The 16,783-nt window shown below is 50.7% G+C and overlaps 1 protein-coding gene and 1 long non-coding RNA gene across 2 annotated transcripts; both read right to left on the minus strand.

Annotated features, from left to right (window-relative positions):
* Window positions 1–5,059: 5,059 nt before the first annotated feature.
* On the minus strand, window positions 5,060–5,803 carry LOC137481235 (putative lysozyme-like protein). The gene has a single exon (XM_068202806.1). It carries the CDS (start codon window positions 5,801–5,803, stop codon window positions 5,060–5,062), a length of 744 nt encoding a protein of 247 aa, XP_068058907.1.
* A 6,297-nt stretch (window positions 5,804–12,100) lies between these two features.
* LOC137481507 (uncharacterized) lies at window positions 12,101–15,687 on the minus strand. Its single transcript, XR_011003516.1, has 2 exons — window positions 13,152–15,687; window positions 12,101–12,824 (listed from the first exon to the last, which is right to left on the minus strand). It is a non-coding gene; the product is annotated as an uncharacterized lncRNA (long non-coding RNA).
* Between the last annotated feature and the right edge of the window lie 1,096 nt (window positions 15,688–16,783).

Consider the following 16,783-nt stretch of genomic DNA (forward strand, 5'->3'; position numbering starts at 1 on the left):
ACTCTTGACTATTGTTCTCTTCTGCACACGTAAGAATTCTCTTTTATATCTGTTTTCTTCATTCTGTTCCTGAAAGGAGAATAGTCATGAGCACAGGAGCTCCCCCTCATCTGGGGGAACTGGAGTCAGGATACATGTTGTCAGGAAACCACCTCTCTTGCTGGTTCCTGACATTTTGCAGCTGGCTGAGATCTTAGAGCAGTGCCTGGCTTCCTCTCTTCCCTCTCAGCAGTTCTCCTTGTGAGGGATGGTGTAAGGAATTAATCTGCTGTAATTCTGCTCTTTGCAGAAACCAGATTTGTGACAAAGGAAGGAGAAGCCTGCAGCTAAGCTTGCCATGGGGACCACTCCCAGATGGTGTTTGGCTTTGGAGCTCCGTGGCCAGGCTGGGATGTGAGCCCAGGCCGTGAGGTGCCACAGCCGGGTGCAGAGCTGGGTGTAGGTGCATGGTTAGGGTTAGAGGGGATGGGAAATAAAAATAAAACCCCTGTCGTGGCTATGAGCTGAGCTCCCTAAAGTGCAGGTTAGACACAAATACGTATTGAGTATTAAAACTGATGTAGTTCCTATTTTCCATGGAATTCTGGTTTCTGAAACTCGGTGCTTTCCACCACAACCACAAACACTGGGGAAGGATTTTTAACGAAAGGCTGAGCTGGGTATGGCCGCGAACAGGAGCTTCAAGGAAGCCACCAAGTTGGATGAATAAAACCTTCCCAACAAAATCTTGTGTCATCAGCTCTAGGCTTGGGTGAGATGGTGGAAAACCCCTGTCTGGACCCCAAGTGTGGGCCCCACACCCAGCACGTGGCTGAGTTTGCAAATGGCTGCATTGGTTCCCTGGGCAAAGCACATCAGAACTGCCGGATGTGTTCAGTGTGAGCCCTTCTTCCAATTTGCTTTGAGATTAGACTTGGCCACAAGGTCACAACCTAGGGGGAAAATTTGGAACAATTTTCAAAGCAGTTAATTTGGACATTCTTCAAGTATTTAAATGCAAATACAAATGAATAAATAATTTATGCTTGCTTTAACTGAAAAATATTTTAGTTTAAGAATACACAAATTGTCCCACATTTAGTATGGGCTGTCTGTGGAGCAGCTGGCAGCTGGGAAAAGCAAGTTCTAAACCTGGGAAAGGGGCCACATAGTGCTCAGTACCTTCCCAGTTGTGTTTACCTTTGTATCTGTTGCTTTGACTGGGCTGTTACGGAGCGAAGGGAACCGTGACAGTACAATAATATGCATTTGTAAAAATTATAGAACCTATTACAACGTTGTTTAAAAATCATTACTATATTGTAATGGAGTTAAATGCTGTGTTTATGTAAGGCTTTAATTCCTGAGGAATTCCAGACTGTGGGGCCAGGCTAATGTGACAAAATACTGAACTTGGAGATGTGTGTGTGTGTGTTCACTGCGGAGCAAAGGCTCCTGCGGGGACCCAGACATAGAGGGAAATAATTTATTTTCAGAAAAACAGTTTTTAAAAGTTTGCAAAGCTATGTTAAATGGAAGAGATTGAATAAAAGTGAAGATATTTTAGAAAAATCAGAAAAAATTAAAATCACTACATTTTGTTAGCAAGGTTTTCTTTTGAAACAGAACTTTTTTAAAAATCCTGCACTCCAAATGAAAAGTTTTGCTTGTGTCAAAGGAAATATTCCTATAAAATTCAAAATATTTTTGGTTTTTCTTCAGGAATAGAAATGTTTCCATTTAACATGAAGCACTCCTTTCAGGGTCTGGGTTTGATGGTCAGGCAAAGCAGAGGATTCAGATCCCTGTATCCAAAAGGGAGGAGGCTGTAGCAGGGCTCCCTGGGGTCAGTATGAGCCCGTGGTGGGGAGCTGGGGTGTCCGTGAGTGTCCTGCCCCTTGCCCAGCTGTGCCATTCCCTCGGCACCGCCAGCACTGCCTGGTTTGGCAGCAGCAGGTGGGGCTCCTGGTCTGGAGCTGTGAGCAGCCCTGTCAGAGCTCCCCTGTTCTCATCTCATCACGCTCGCTACCTCCTGTAGCATCTCTATCCCAGTCCTGATCTGGAGTGGAGAGTAAATAGGTTGTTGTGGGGTTTTTTCCTACTTTTACTCTCTTTAGGTTCAGCTGGAGAAGAGAAGGCTCTGGGGAGATATTACAGCCTCTTCCCGTGCCTGAAGGAGCTTAAGAGGTCTGGAAAGGGACTTTGGACAAGGGCATGGAGTGCCAGGACAAGGGAAAATGGCTTCCCATATCAAAGGGCAGGGATAGATGGGATATTAAGAAGGAATCCTTCCCTGGGAGGGTGGGCAGGCCCTGGCACAGGTGCCCAGAGCAGCTGGGGCTGCCCCTGGATCCCTGGCAGTGCCCAAGGCCAGGCTGGACACAGGGGCTTGGAGCACCCTGGGGTAGTGGAAGGTGTCCCTGCCCAGGGATGGCAGGGGGACAGGGGGTGGAATGAGATGGGCTTTTAAGGTCCCTTCCCACCCAAAAAGTTGTGTGTTTTCATGGTTTGTTGTATATGTCAGGAACAAAATGCAGTGATTTTGGTGACACGGTGTGAGTTTGAGAGCACATTTGTTTACACTGGTCCTGAGGAGCCATGCAGAGGGACATCAGAGCAGCGGGAGGAGACCGGCTCCTCCTGCCACAGGCTTCCCCATAACTGGGGGAGAATCAGTCTCCCTCCTGGCTCCTACTCCTCCATACAAGCCAGAGCGTGTGCGGTGCCAGAGGTGACACCTCCCTGTGTCCTGTGTGTCCGAGGGCTCGGGCTGGAACACGGCGCTGGCTGCTCAGCAGGGTCCTGGGGGAACCCGGCGAGTCTCAGGCTTGGGAAGAAAAACAAAGACTGACTGATTTAAAATAGCGGTGCCAGAATCCTAACAAGATTATTTAACTTTTAAGGGGGGGGGGTGGGAGAACATTTTTTCATGCATTTTTATTGATTTTCAGTATCGTACAAAACGCAGCCATGTGCGGCAGTACCACAGGAAAAGATACAATCATCGAAAACCAATTACAGCTCCAGCAGCCGCCTCTGCACCGTGGCTGCTCACCCAGCCCCTCACTCCTGCTCAGGCCCCGTCAGATGCACACTCGGGGTGAAAAACCTTACAGGCAGGATTTCAAATGTACCGATTCCATGTCCTGCTCAGTGCTCTGGTGGGGGATTGCCTCCCCAGGATACTGGCGGTGTCGCTTTGCCCTCCGGCCTCAGAGGCTGTTGGTCCATCCTCTTCCCAAGCCAGGAGGCCGAGCAGGACGTGACCCAGAGAGACCCCAGTCAGCTCCAGCAACCAGAGCAGCAACCCCAGAATGGTTTGGGCTGGAAGGGACCTCAGAGCTCATCCTGTCCCACCCCCTGCCATGGGCAGGGACCTTCCACTATCCCAGGGCGCTCCAAGTCCTGTGCAGCCTGGCCTTGAACAGTTCCAGGGCTGGGACAATACCTGGCCACATCCTGATGTGCCTCAGGCTCTCCATGGAGGATGTGTGTCCCTCTCTCAGTCCCTCACAGAGCAACCCCAGTGCTCGATAAATGGCTTCGTTTGCTGCGTGGAGCAGGGCTGTGCTCCGCAATCGATGGCGGGTCTGTGCTGGGGGGACGTGGGGACACACGCCCAGCCATGTGTGTGCCAGCCCTCGTAAGCAGTGGAGCGTAAAAATCCAAATAACCAAAAACCTCTCCAGCATTGTGAAAGTTTTATGGTCATTTTTCTAATTACATAATAGAGTTCATAATCTGTTATGAATTAGCATAAATCAGAGTCAGCCCACAATTAAGAAAATCAGTTAAATTGCATTTTGTGAAGCATTGTTCTGTCTGAACAGTTTGCTCTCGTGCTGCTAACCTGACAAATTCAGTAATTCACAACATCCTCCTTGGAATCAGTTGGAATTACTGAGGTTTTACAACAGCCTGTGTGTACAGGTTACAACAGCCTTGGGTGCTGCAGACAGGCTGGTTTCAGGAAAGCAGAGTGTCCTTCAAAAGCCAGACTGCTGAGTCTGTGTAAGGTTGGGTACTGGGAGAAATTCCTTCCTGGAAAGGGCTGTCCAGCCCTGGCACAGCTGCCCAGGGCAGCAGGGGAGTCCCCATCCCGGGAGGGATTTAAAAAACGTGTGGATGTGGCAGTGGTGGGGAGTGGCTGGACTCAATGAGCTTAGGGGCCTTTTCCAGCCCAAAGCATTCTGTGATTCTGTTCTGGCCAACACCAGGCAGAAGGGAATCACCACCCAGAAATGTCAGCAGCATCACCAGCTTAGCAAGCAGAATTCGTGGATGTTCTGGCCATCATCATGGTATCCCTAGATCCTGTCAGGAGCGATGCTCAAATGACAGCAGGAGACAAGAAGCAGCAAAGAGCACGTTTTCATCACGCTGTGGCTGGCTCTGGCCCTGGGCACGGCCCGAGGTCGCCGGAGAGCCCTCCCTGCTGGCTCCGGGGAGCTGCCTGGCTGTGGGGGCTGACGCAGGGCATCGGGGCTGTCTGCGCTCTCATCTCGGGCATTCACAACGCCGCTTGTGTGGCCAGGGAGGGCAGGGAGGGCTGCGTGCTTGCTGCTGCCTCTGCGCTGTGGCTCTGCTGCGCAGCTCCGCAGCAGCGATGAAGCTCTGGGGTGCCAGCGCCCGGACACAGCGCATTTCTGTACATGTGTGGGTTCTGTGACAGGGCAGGGAGTGGGGCAGAGCCCCTCGCCTGGCTCACTCACACACACGGCATCCTTAGGGCCAGGCCTGCGGCTGCTGCCTCCTCCAGTGCCTCCACGGGTATTTCCAACAAAGAAAGAGAGTCCATGAGCCCTCACTTCTGAAACAAAGGCCTAATGAAAGGGTCGGGCTGCCCCGGCTGGCAGTGGCTGTAATTCTTGGCAGGGTGTGACATGCCCATCCTCTCGAATTAGCGTGGGGCACGAGGAATTTGGCACGGTGCTAATTGCGATCAGACGGGAACAAGTGACTCAGTATGTGGGCACGTGGTGGGACAAAGGGAGCGCCCGAGCCCCGGCCCGCCAGGGGCAGGTGCTGCCCGCCCTGGGCAGGCGTCGGGACCCCCCTTGTCTCTGAGCTGCAAGCAGGACTATGGGTTTAATTTAGTGAGGGCTTTGTTGGATGCTCTTTCTTTGCCGTACAGGAACTCAGCTGGGGCAGAGTCAAGGCAGCTGCTGCTGGGGAAGCTCTCTGCCATGGTGGGGAAGCTCCCTGCCATGCTGGGGAAGCTCTCTGCCATGCCAGGAAAGCTCCCTGCCATGCCGGGGAAGCTCCCTGCCATGCCGGGGAAGCTCTCTGCCATGCCAGGAAAGCTCTTTGCCATGCTGGGGAAGCTCCCTGCCATGCTGGGGAAGCTCCCTGCCATGCTGGGGAAGCTCTCTGCCATGCTGGGGAAGCTCCCTGCCATGCTGGGGAAGCTCCCTGCCATGCTGGGGAAGCTCTCTGCCATGCTGGGGAAGCTCCCTGCCATGCTGGGGAAGCTCCCTGCCATGCTGGGGAAGCTCTTTGCCATGCTGGGGAAGCTCTTTGCCATGCCAGAAAAGCTCTCTGCCATGCCAGAAAAGCTCCCTGCCATGCTGGGGAAGCTCCCTGCCATGCTGGGGAAGCTCCCTGCCATGCCGGGAAAGCTCCCTGCCATGCCAGGAAAGCTCTCTGCCATGCCAGAAAAGCTCCCTGCCATGCCAGGAAAGCTCTCTGCCATGCTGGGGAAGCTCCCTGCCATGCCAGGAAAGCTCTCTGCCATGCTGGGGAAGCTCCCTGCCATGCCAGGAAAGCTCTCTGCCATGCTGGGGAAGCTCCCTGCCAGCTTCAGCCGGGCAGGAGGAATTCCCATGTCGTTCTGGAGTCCAGGAGAGGAGCTGGCAGGGCCAGGCAGAGGGACAAGCTCCTTCCAGCAGAGTACCCTTTCCAGAAAGCAGTCCTTTTGTGACAGCTGCAGAGCCATTCTCTCCATCCATCCTTGCCCCAGCCAGGGGACATGGCCTGTGCCCCCCAGGTGACATCGGGAGCAGAGCAGTGAGCCCTTTGCAGGCACATTCCTGGGCAGGTCGAGAGCAGCTTCAGCAGCCCCTGCCCACCTGCATCCATCCCAGAACAATGAAAGGGATTTCATCCCGTTTGCAGTTGGATTGGAGGATGATCCTCTGAGGTGGCAGGTATTTGCAGGGAGATTTCTCACAGCCATGGCAAAGCTTTCCTTCTTTCATCAGTCAGTCAGAGGATGGAGTCAGGTATTCACCAGGAACTAGCCTGGTGGTAGCCAAAGGATGGTTGTCACATCTCAGTGCCACCTCAGAGACTGGGGGAATGCAGGCTCACAGCACCTGCCGAAGTCCAAGGAATGGATCCCATGAAATGGCCCATTACACAGATGGGCACTGGCACTGTGGCTCCAGTCTGAACTCTGGGTGGTTTGGCAGGAGCTCCTCTCTCTTGAACTTGACTTTCCTGAAAAACTCTGCATGTTACCCTCATTACCTGCGCGTCACTTTGCTTTCTCTTCTTGCAAATTATTCATGACTGAGCTGAAGCAGTGCAGAATTTCTGCTCCATCCCTTGCTAATGTTGTGTTTGTGCCCCTTTTTTCCCGTCTTTTTATTGGGAATTCACAGGAAGATTAATCCTTCTTTCTCCATGACAGTTTAGTTTCTTTAAGAACATTTAGTGAGGGATGTTCTAGAAAAGCTTTTAGAAAATCAGATTCCACGGTATCAGCCCAAATCTCTTGTATTAGCAGGGCTGGTTCCTCATCAGACGACTCGGATCTGTACATATAAACTCTGCTCTTGTCTTCCAGGCTCTGCCTCAGACGTGTTTATTCAGTGCTGCTAATTCTGATCAGTCCCACAGTTTTCTACCCTTTTGCCTGTTCTGGAAATCAGACTTGGTGGTCTGTCATTCCCAGGGTCACTCCTAAAGCCTTTTGCAAAGACGTGTCACCTTCCAGTCCTCAGATGCAAAGGAAGAAAGTTCAGCAATTTCATCTTTGGGCTCCTTGAGGAAGCTCTGTCGGCCTCTGGTGATTTGTTGCTCTGGCATATGAACCCTGCTGACCCCTGCACAGTGAACGGCAGTGCAAGGAATTAATTTAATTTTGCTGCTGTGCCCTTATCTTTCTTAATTCCCCCCTTTACTCCTTGCCCATCTATCAGCAGCTCTGGGTGACAGACAGGCTTCCTGCTTTTGTGTTGGGGAAGCTTTTATTAGCTCTACGAACTCTGATGATTGTTCTCCAGACCCTGTTTTGCCTTGCCTTATTGTGGGTTTGCACTTAGTGTGCTGGGTTTATATCCTTTTCTATTTTTATTGTTTGAAAACAACTTCCATTTTCCTGAAAGTACCTTTTTTATTTCAGATAACTTCCTTTTTCCGTTGGTTTAAACCAAGCTTTGAATGTGTGGTGGTTTGGCCTTTCCCCGGTGTGTCTCACACATGCTTGTGTCCCACGGTGTCCATAGAATCCCAGGATGGTTTGGGTTGGAAGGGCCTGAACGTTCACCACAGCCCACCCCTGCCACGGCAGGGACACCTCCCCCTGTCCAGGCTGCTCCAAGCCCTGTCCAGCCTGGCCTGGGGCACTGCCAGGGATCCAGGGGCAGCCGCAGCTTCAGGTGCAGAGCACAGACAGAGCAGCAGCAAACTGGGCAACAGCAAACAGTGTTTCCTGAGAGTTCTGTAATTTCTAGTTATAAATTCCCGACAGCCACAGATGTGTGACTGCAGCAAGAACCACCACTGGATTGGGAAAGTTCCTGTCCCAAAAACCTCCTGGCATCAGTTGCACGACACCTCGCGGCCAGCTGCCCACCCAGGTGCCAAGCTGGGCACCCAAAAGGAGGGCTTTCCTTGGGAAGCAGAAGACTTCCCATCAATCAGGCTGTTTCCCCTGACTCCTCGCTCTGTTTGTTTTCCTTACTGATGTCTCTGCTCCGCTGCTGGCTGTGTGAGCAGCCAGACTGGGCTGCACTGGTTAGAGCAGAAGAGACCACAGAGCTTCTGGCTTTGCTGATGGCTGAGTCCGTCTGTGGTACAGATGAGCATGGGGGCTCCTGTGGGCAAAGCCACTTACAGGGAGTTGATGGAGTCTTTTCCCTATGAAGCCCAGAGGCTGGGGTTGCAGCTTTGCAGTAGGAGTCAAAGTATACCTGTCAGAAAGGTGCTACAGGTCAGCCCTCAGTGACAGAGGAGATGGAACGGCTGGGAATGTTGGCTGAGTTGGAACTGAACACAAAAAATACCAACGACTCCATGCTGTACCCAAACTTCTGTTTCTTTTGCTGCATTATTCCAAATCCTTCAAAATATTTTATATTCTTCCCATTCTTTTATTGGCAGGCTTTGATCTGGAGAGTTTGTACTGACTTTTTCTGGTCTGAATAGGAACCATCTCCCCTGCTCCACTCACCGGCACCAGATCCTGCGACACCTCCACGTTTCCACAGTGAGGTAGGAAGCTCTAATTTTCATAAGCCTTGTAGAAGTGGTTTTTGTGTTGGTCGCCCTCCTGGGATGTGTAATGTAAATCACCTGGATTAGGAGAGATGTGATTACATGTAACAGAGCTGTTCTCAGGCAGAGTTGAGGGTTCTTTGTGCTCCCTGAGCTGCAGGGTTTGCTCTCTCCTCCTTCTCCTCCATGCTGTGGTTTTGTTTAAATGCCACCTGCCTGGAGTGTTTCTGAGCACCTCACTCGCTGGCCAGTAGTGTTGGCTCCTCTTACTTTCAGTGAAAATGTGTTTTTTGAACAAGGCCATCCATAGATTGTATTTTTCCTACATGTCTACAAAGCCTTGCCAGGCTGCAGCTCTGTCTGGGCTGGTGAAGAACCATCAGGACTCTGTTATTTGATTATTTATGTGGTTCTTAACTGTTAGTTTCTGTCATTAAAGAACAGGCCGAGTGATTAGTGCCTTTGCCTTAATCTTAGCAGGAAAACTGTCCCTTGAACGTCTGTCCTAATCAAACAGCCATGAGGAAGGATGAGGAAAGGGTGAGACCCCTGATCTGGTTCATTTTCCATGTGAATTGGTGAAAGTACATCATATTTGGATGGTCTGTTGCAATTCATAAATATGAGTTTCCCAAAATGATGGTAAATGTTGTGCTGGCAGAAAACACACCTTCCTGAAGATGGGACAAATATCCCTTTCCTTCCTACCAGTGAGATTTGGCACTGGAAAAATACCTGTGGTCCAAGTGTAGTAATTTTTCATTAAAAATTATTTTGTGTGTAAATAGACTTCAATGAGTTACTGTGAAGTACCTGCTTTTAATATATTTGTATATACTTAGTCATTATAAGGTCATTCATAATCTCTGGAATATTTAGTATTAAACTAAATACTAACCTTGATAGTGGTAGCAATGGAAAGATTAATGGCAGGTTTCAAAAAATACTCATCAGAGCTCTCTATCTTTATGGAAAACTGAGAAATGCAAAATTTGGAGTTGGATTTTTTCTGTGTGTTTAGTTCTTGGTGGGGTTTTATCCTTTCAAGAAGGTTTCTTTCCTCTTCCTGCGTTTTTATCTGAAGTATTTTGTTTACAACACGAGTGCACACTTCAAGTTCTTGAGAATCATCAGACTTATAAATGTAACGGAAACCTCGGGAAATTGTGTGATAGGCAAACTCTCATTAGCTTTGTGCTCTCAGTATCTCAGAGGATCCTGAGGAAAGCATCTACTTTTTCAATTTAGTTGGGAAATGTTCCAGGACTTGGTGTTCTTTGAGGGGGTGAATAATGTTCTTCAGGTGTTACAAACTGAACCCAGAGATTTTGTGGAGGAATGGCAATGCTGAAATCCCACCTTCCCTGGGGTCAGTGTTCTTGACTGTGATATGAGAACGAGGGGGGGAAACAATGGATGGAGCACAGAAAGGACAGAAAAGCACTGAGAAGGGGGACAGGAGCAAGTGGAAGGGGGTTACATGGGGACAGTTGGAAAGATTTTGGAGAGACAACGCTGGTGGCCAGTTGTGACTTTCTCACACTACAATGTCCTCACTGATTTTGTTGTATTGGAGATCACAAGTTCTCTTTTAAAATGTGTAGCACCTGCAAAATAACTGCATTTTGGGACCAGTCTGTGCTGTTTCATTAATGACAGTGGTAGGAAAAAGTGGGATTATGCTGTGGGATGGATTCCTGCCCACCCTCAGAGCTTCATCAGACTGAGTGGGGCTGTGGGGCTGTGAGAAGGTGACACAAACTCCAAAGAAAACCTGGTACTGGGGTGACAAAGAGATGAGTGGTGAATGCCTCGGGGAGCTTTGGGGTGATTGCTTCGAGCATCTTAGTTAATTAAAACTGCAGGTTAAATTGTGTTGAAGGGACATACACAGGTGACGAAAAGCAAGTGTGAGGTGAGTATGGAAGGACCTCACACAAGTGGAAAGAAGACAAGGAGAAAGCCTCCAGAGGAGAATTACTCTTCTAATGTCCATGGGAAAATGGACTTTTGTTTAGCAGAATTGTACTTTTTAATCTGTAGAGCTGGTACAAGCAGGTACAATTCTATTTTGCCAAAGGCCCGGATATTGTGAGGCTCGTGTGCTTTCAGAAGAGACCCCAGGCCTTAACCAGCTGAGGGAGAAAAATCAGCAATTTTGGTTCTGTGTCAGTAGAACACATTCTGTTCACTTCCCCTGTAAAAAGGAACTTTCTTCTCCATGGTAGTCAGAATGGTTCTTTTGGATTTAGAATAGACTTGGTCATTCTAAATGACCTGAAGTCATTTGATTTCAAATGAAGGCTTTGATTTCAACCTGGTGAGGAAAAGGCCCTTGTTCATACTCTGTGATAGTTTCATAGATGTAATTATGGGGTGTTATTTTAATTACCTGTTTAGGGGCTAATTGCTCTTCCATAAGCGCAGAGGAAGGGCAGACCACGGGATCAAGGCTGTATTTCAGGGTGCAAGTGGGTATTTGTTACTGTCTTTTAATGCATGTCTTGATCTTCTGGTATAAGAATGTAACATATTTTTAGTAACTTTCCTCTATTTTGTTTCAATACCAAGGAAAATGCCTGGGAATGTGTTTGCAGCTCATCACCTGGGTGATATTTTGGCATATGAGAGACAGTTCTCGTGTTATTTTCCAAAATACTTTTTAACCAGCACAAGGCTCTTTCAGAAGCTGCTGTGAAAATGTGGTTTTATTTCAGCGGCTCCAAATCCCATTGGCACCACATCAACAGTCCAGCCATGGTCAGCAGGAACCTGAGCACACAGCAAACCCTGGCACAGGTGCCCAGAGCAGCTGGGGCTGCCCCTGGATCCCTGGCAGTGTCCCAGGCCAGGTTGGACAGGGCTTGGAGCAGCCTGGGACAGTGGAAGGTGTCCCTGCCATGGCAGGGGGTGGCACTGGATGAGGTCCCTTCCAACCCAAACCATTCTATAATTCTGTGATTTCGCCATTATTTGCTCCTTTACAATTAAAGCTTTAATGATAAGGACTGGTGGTAGTTTTAGGATAAATTTTGAAGGTTCTTAAGGGTTTAGTTTGTTTATCTAATTGTGGAGATAGATTAAGTCCATTAGAATAAGATTATCCAGCATGTCTTTACCAGGTACAAATTGGAGAGGTTTCCTCAGACAAGAGTTTGTTGTTGTTTTCCTTGCTGAAAAATGTGGACGTGTGGCAGGTGTTGAGAGATTTTCTTCAATTCCTGCAACAGATAAAATCTTTGTGTTGTCTGTCTTTGATTCTTAGCTGATGAAATCAGCTGGAATTAGTGGGATACCTCACTGGACACAGACAGAGAGCCCTGGAGCCTTTGCCCGTGGACCCAGCCAGTGTAAGAGCTGGGTACAGTGACAAAGGGGCTGCAGCCCGTTTCCCTTTTCCCTGCTAACATTTTTGCTTCCCAGAGGTACAAATTACAGACTCTTGGAGCTCAGAGAACTGTGCCAGTGACACATTTTCGGGGATGCCGTGTCGGGGGCAGGGAAGGGTGTCCCCGGCTGCTTGTGTGACCCCACACATGGGCACACTCAGCCTGGGCATGGAGCTCTGGGGCAGAGGACATTCAGATTTGCCTGAAAATCCTGTTGACAAATACGTAAGTTGTGCCTCTGTGATATTTAAAGCCCCCACACACCATCTACAAATAGAAATCATACAACATACATTATTTCAGTTTTTCTCTTATTTGATCAATTCTGATAAAAAGGCCATGCTTGGATTAAATCTTTTTATTCTCACAACCATGTGACACTTTAGGGGACAGTAACATTTGTGAAATAATCTGTTTAAGAAATAGCACAGGAGAGGAAGACACCTGAAGAACCTGGTGTCAGGTCCAGCATCCTGGGGCCAGGTCCAGGACAGTGGCGGCGCCCGGTCCGTGCTGTCCCCTGTGGCCACCGCACCTTCCCGTCAGGGCTGCTGGCCGAAGGACGCTGCTGGGCCAGAGCAGAGGACCCGTGTGAACCAACTCGAGTGGTTTTAAAAGTCAAGTGATCTTAAATCTTTGCGGGCACTGCAAGTTGTTTCTAATTCAAGCCCATCGAGTACCAGAGAGGAATTCCGGCATTACCGGCAGCCGGAGCAGGGACAATGAGCACCGACCTCTCCTTCTGACCAGTCGCTGGTATTTGTTTGAGGCTCTGTAAAGACAATGCTACAACATCTTTACGCACACCACCGCCTTTGTAGTAGCTGTTTCCTTGGAGCCTTGGCACGGGGAAGGACACGCACGTCCCGGCATTTTCCAGGTGGTAGGATTTCCTTCTCTACTCCCGGCGCCACGAACCCCCTCCTTTCAGCCCCAGCACCGTTTAAATAGATCATTTGTTTTCATTATAGGTTTTTGCATCCCCGTCTTTCATTGCTGTTAATGAATTTCTAGGGTCTGATTGGGAAACAAAAGGCAAACACAAACATGAAAAGGGCTCTGACAAAGGAGCCGGTTGAGCTCTGACAGGCTGTGCCCCCATGGCCACGGCTGCCGGGCTGCCACCGCCCGGGCAGCGCTGGTTAATATGCTAATCTGCTCGCGGCGTTTAACATTCCGCTCAGGTCTGACAGGCTCGGCAGCCGGGCGCAGGGAAGGGGAGAAGGAAGGGGAGTCTGCCTGGCAGCCCTGCGGCCGCGGCCGTGGCACATCCCGGCCCCGCCAGCGCCCCGGCCCCTCCGCGCCCCCGCTGCCCTCCGCCCTCCTGGGCACTCGCGTACCTACCATCCGCACCGTCCGGAAAGCTTTCCGCAAAGCTGGAAAACAGGGAATGTGCAAAAGCCACGTATGATTGGCTCGTTCCTCTGCCTCCGCGTCCCCAAAGATTCCCACTTTAATAGACCATGTGTTTCTGCTGCTGGAGAAGCCCAGAGTGTAACGTGCCAAAATCCAGCAACAATGAAGTCAGACGGAGTTCAGCATCCAAAACAAAGGGACGGCATTTCTGTAGCTCACTGACAACACAGCAGTCACAGGATGGTTTAAATTTCCCTTTATTCTCTCTCCCCACCCAACCTCAGCCCAAGAGAAAGCCAACATTTATTAAAATCCATCCGTTCAGGACAGCAGCTAGATGCCCAGGTTGGAAGGAAAGCTTGCTCCCGGTATTCCCGATGACCGCCACCTTTCCTGTGTGCTTGTGAGCTGCAATCCCCAGCTGGAGCAAGGGGGTTCTGATTTCCAGAATTAAGGAAGGAATCGATTCCAGAGACAGTTTCCATGGTCAGGTCCATCAGGTCCTGCAGCCACAGGAGAACTTAATTCCTCTAGCTCCCTTTCCTTTGTTTTCATAACACAGTAGTTCTGGAGAGGCGTCTGGAGAATCCTCAGCTCCGGCTTCAGCCAGGGGATTTCAGAAGTTGCGTTTTCAGGGCAGGTCAGATGTGGACAAAATCAAGTCTCCACCTGACACATAAGCAGACAAAGCTGTTTACCCTCTGAATTATAGCAGAGCTCCATAGTTCTCTCTTCTGTGGTCTCATGCTCCAAGCAAACTGCTCCTTGCAGTTCTCTCTCCTGGTGCCAAGCACGTATTCCAGCTGCAGCTCGGCAGCGCGGGGAAATTCCTTCCAAGTCCCTGGCAGAACAGTCGTCGCTTTCTCCGGAGCTGCAGGCTTGATTGTCCTTGATTATTTTATTTCTCTGGCTCTGATCCAAGATGTTCCCTGTCATCATTTCAGTGTCTTTTCTCATAATCCCTTTTCTAAACATCATCAACAATTAACTGATTCTCTCATATCTACAAACACACGCACACACACGCAGGCGCGCGCGCACACTCCACCGAGCCTCATCAGGCTCTTTTTTGCCTTTAAGTATAAGAAATTACAGCTTCTCATTAGCTGAAGAGCATGTTTTGAAAGGCTTTGTGTTTACTCACTTTGCAAGTGATGCTGGCGCTTTTAATTATTCTCCTTTTGCATATCATAAGCGAGCAGCGAGCTGCTCCAGCCAGCCCGGGCGACGCGTATTCCCAGGAAGGCAGGAGGAAGGGATCGCGTTTTACCTCACTGCTGCTGCTTTCTTCCCTTTCTGTCAGCCAGCCAAGGAATCCCCCCAAAGCTCTTACGTAGCAGATACCAAAACCGTGAGTCACTTTTCACTCCCGAAGCAGTAAGTCCATCGCATCCCTGTGCAGAAGGGCGAGGACAAGGTTGGAATCTCTCCAGGCTGCCGGCATGCCCCGGCACCAGTTCTCCAGCGGTGACTTTGTTTTTCCTGCTCTCGCTTTTTCTCCTCGGCTCTCTTGTCTCTTCATTCCTTGTCATGCCATTCCCATTTTCTTCCTTCCTTCCTCTCCATCCGTCTCCATTGCTGGCAGCAGCAAACCCAGCCAGATCTGGGTCTCTCTCGCCTTCTGTAGGGCTTTTTTCTCCTTTTTTTCCCCCCCTGTATCTGCTGCAGCCTTTGGCTGCTCACTCTGCCAGGTTGGATCACCAAAGACACACGACTCGCTCACAATGAATAATCAATACAGATATTGATCTGCGGAAAATGTTTGTAAATTCCTGAAAGGGGAATCGGGAACAGCGGGACAGGGAGGCTTGTGGGGGACGACAGGGTGCTCCAGGCTGCAGGCAGTGCCTGGCCAGAGCCCGCATCCTGCCGCCTCCGAGGTGACGGGTGCTGGAATGCGCGCGGGCGGCGGCGGGCGTGTGCGGGGGCTTCTGTATTTTCATTTCTCTACAGCTGCTTCCCCTGAAGAATCGGGAGGCGAGCAGCTGAGAGGCCCCGTCGGTGCCATGCCTTGGCTGCGCTCCAGCACTGTTTTGTTTCCATCATCACACGCCACTTTGAAATTTGCATAAATACAAGGGTTATTTTCCCTTGTGCCTCCAAAAAGGTTTAAGAAGGTGGGAAAGTGTTTCCGTAAGGAGAGATGGCTGGGTTTAGTCATCATTTTCAGGATTTACTTTCTAATCCATGTATTTGTAAGAAAGGGAGCCAGAGATGAAAATAAAGGGCAATAAGAAGGACATGGAGAAGACAGGAAAGCTGTTTGAATGTAGAAGAGACTTGGATTGCAAAAAAAAACCCCTGTCCTCTAGTGAGGACCTGCGTGTGTTTGGTTTGTGTGGGTGGAGAGCCAGGTTAGAGCTCTTCATCCAGGATTCTTCCCATCTCCCTGAGGACAGGTCTGCCCTGGTCAGGAGCTGGGGATGATCATGGTGCTTTAAGATTCTGTGAAGGCTGGAGTCAGACCATCTTAAGAGCATCCTGAGCCTGTCCTCAGGAGCCACCTCCTGCCTGCCCACCCATCATCTGACCGCCTGTGGGGTGTGTGGAACACGTGTAGCCGGTGACATCTGCCCAGTTTGCTCCTGGCATGGTCAACCTCACTCCTACTGCAGGAGTGTCCTTGTTGTGTCTCTTCCACCTCATCTCTCGGGTTCTCTGTCTTTCGGGGGAAAGACACGTACTGAAGGTGTCAATAGACACAGTATTGGGATCGTTGAATATTCAGCTCCTTTCTAATACTTGAGGTCAGCCATGGAGATCCCAAGGACTGCTGAGGGCGGCCATGGGGTGTCTGCAACACCGGCCAGACCAGGCGGCTGTGCAATGCCATGGTCGTACCCCGGCCAGGGCTGCCCGATGTGCTGCCGGCCAGAGCAGCCAGCGGGGTGTTCCTGGACAGCTCCTGGCCAGGTGCAGCCCGTTCCTCCCTGTGCCCCCAGGCCCACCTGCACAGCCCATGGGTGTGCAGAGCCCCGTGGGTGTGAGCACAGCCCATGGGTGTGAGCACAGCCCGTGGGTGTGCACAGTCCCATGCCTATGTGGGTGTGCAGAGCCCCGTGGGTGTGAGCACAGCCCGTGGGTGTGAGCACAGCCCATGGGTGTGCACAGTCCCATGCCTATGTGGGTGTGCAGAGCCCCGTGGGTGTGAGCACAGCCCATGGGTGTGCACAGTCCCATGCCTATGTGGGTGTGCACATCCCCGTGGGTGTGAGCACAGCCCGTGGGTGTGAGCACAGCCCATGGGTGTGCACAGTCCCATGCCTATGTGGGTGTGCACAGCCCCGTGGGTGTGAGCACAGCCCGTGGGTGTGAGCACAGCCCATGGGTGTGAGCACAGCCCCGTGGGCAGCCGCTCTCCCTGCTCTGCTGCGCGGCCGCCCCACGCCAGTGGCCCTGGGCACGCCGCGATAGCCATCTCGGGCCAGGATGCAATTCCTGCAGATGCAGTTCCCGTGGCTGCCAGCTTTATCAGCCCACGCCAGCAGCGAGGAGGCTGAGCGCCTTCATTCTCTCTCCAGCTCCTGATTAGCTCCTGCAATCCAATTAGCAGAGGCATTTATATCACAAGGGGCTGAGGTGCCCCTGCTCATCACGGCAGCTCAGAGCCAGTCATAAAT

The sequence above is a fragment of the Anomalospiza imberbis genome, chromosome 12, assembly GCF_031753505.1.
Source record: "Anomalospiza imberbis isolate Cuckoo-Finch-1a 21T00152 chromosome 12, ASM3175350v1, whole genome shotgun sequence".
Lineage (NCBI taxonomy): Eukaryota > Metazoa > Chordata > Aves > Passeriformes > Viduidae > Anomalospiza > Anomalospiza imberbis.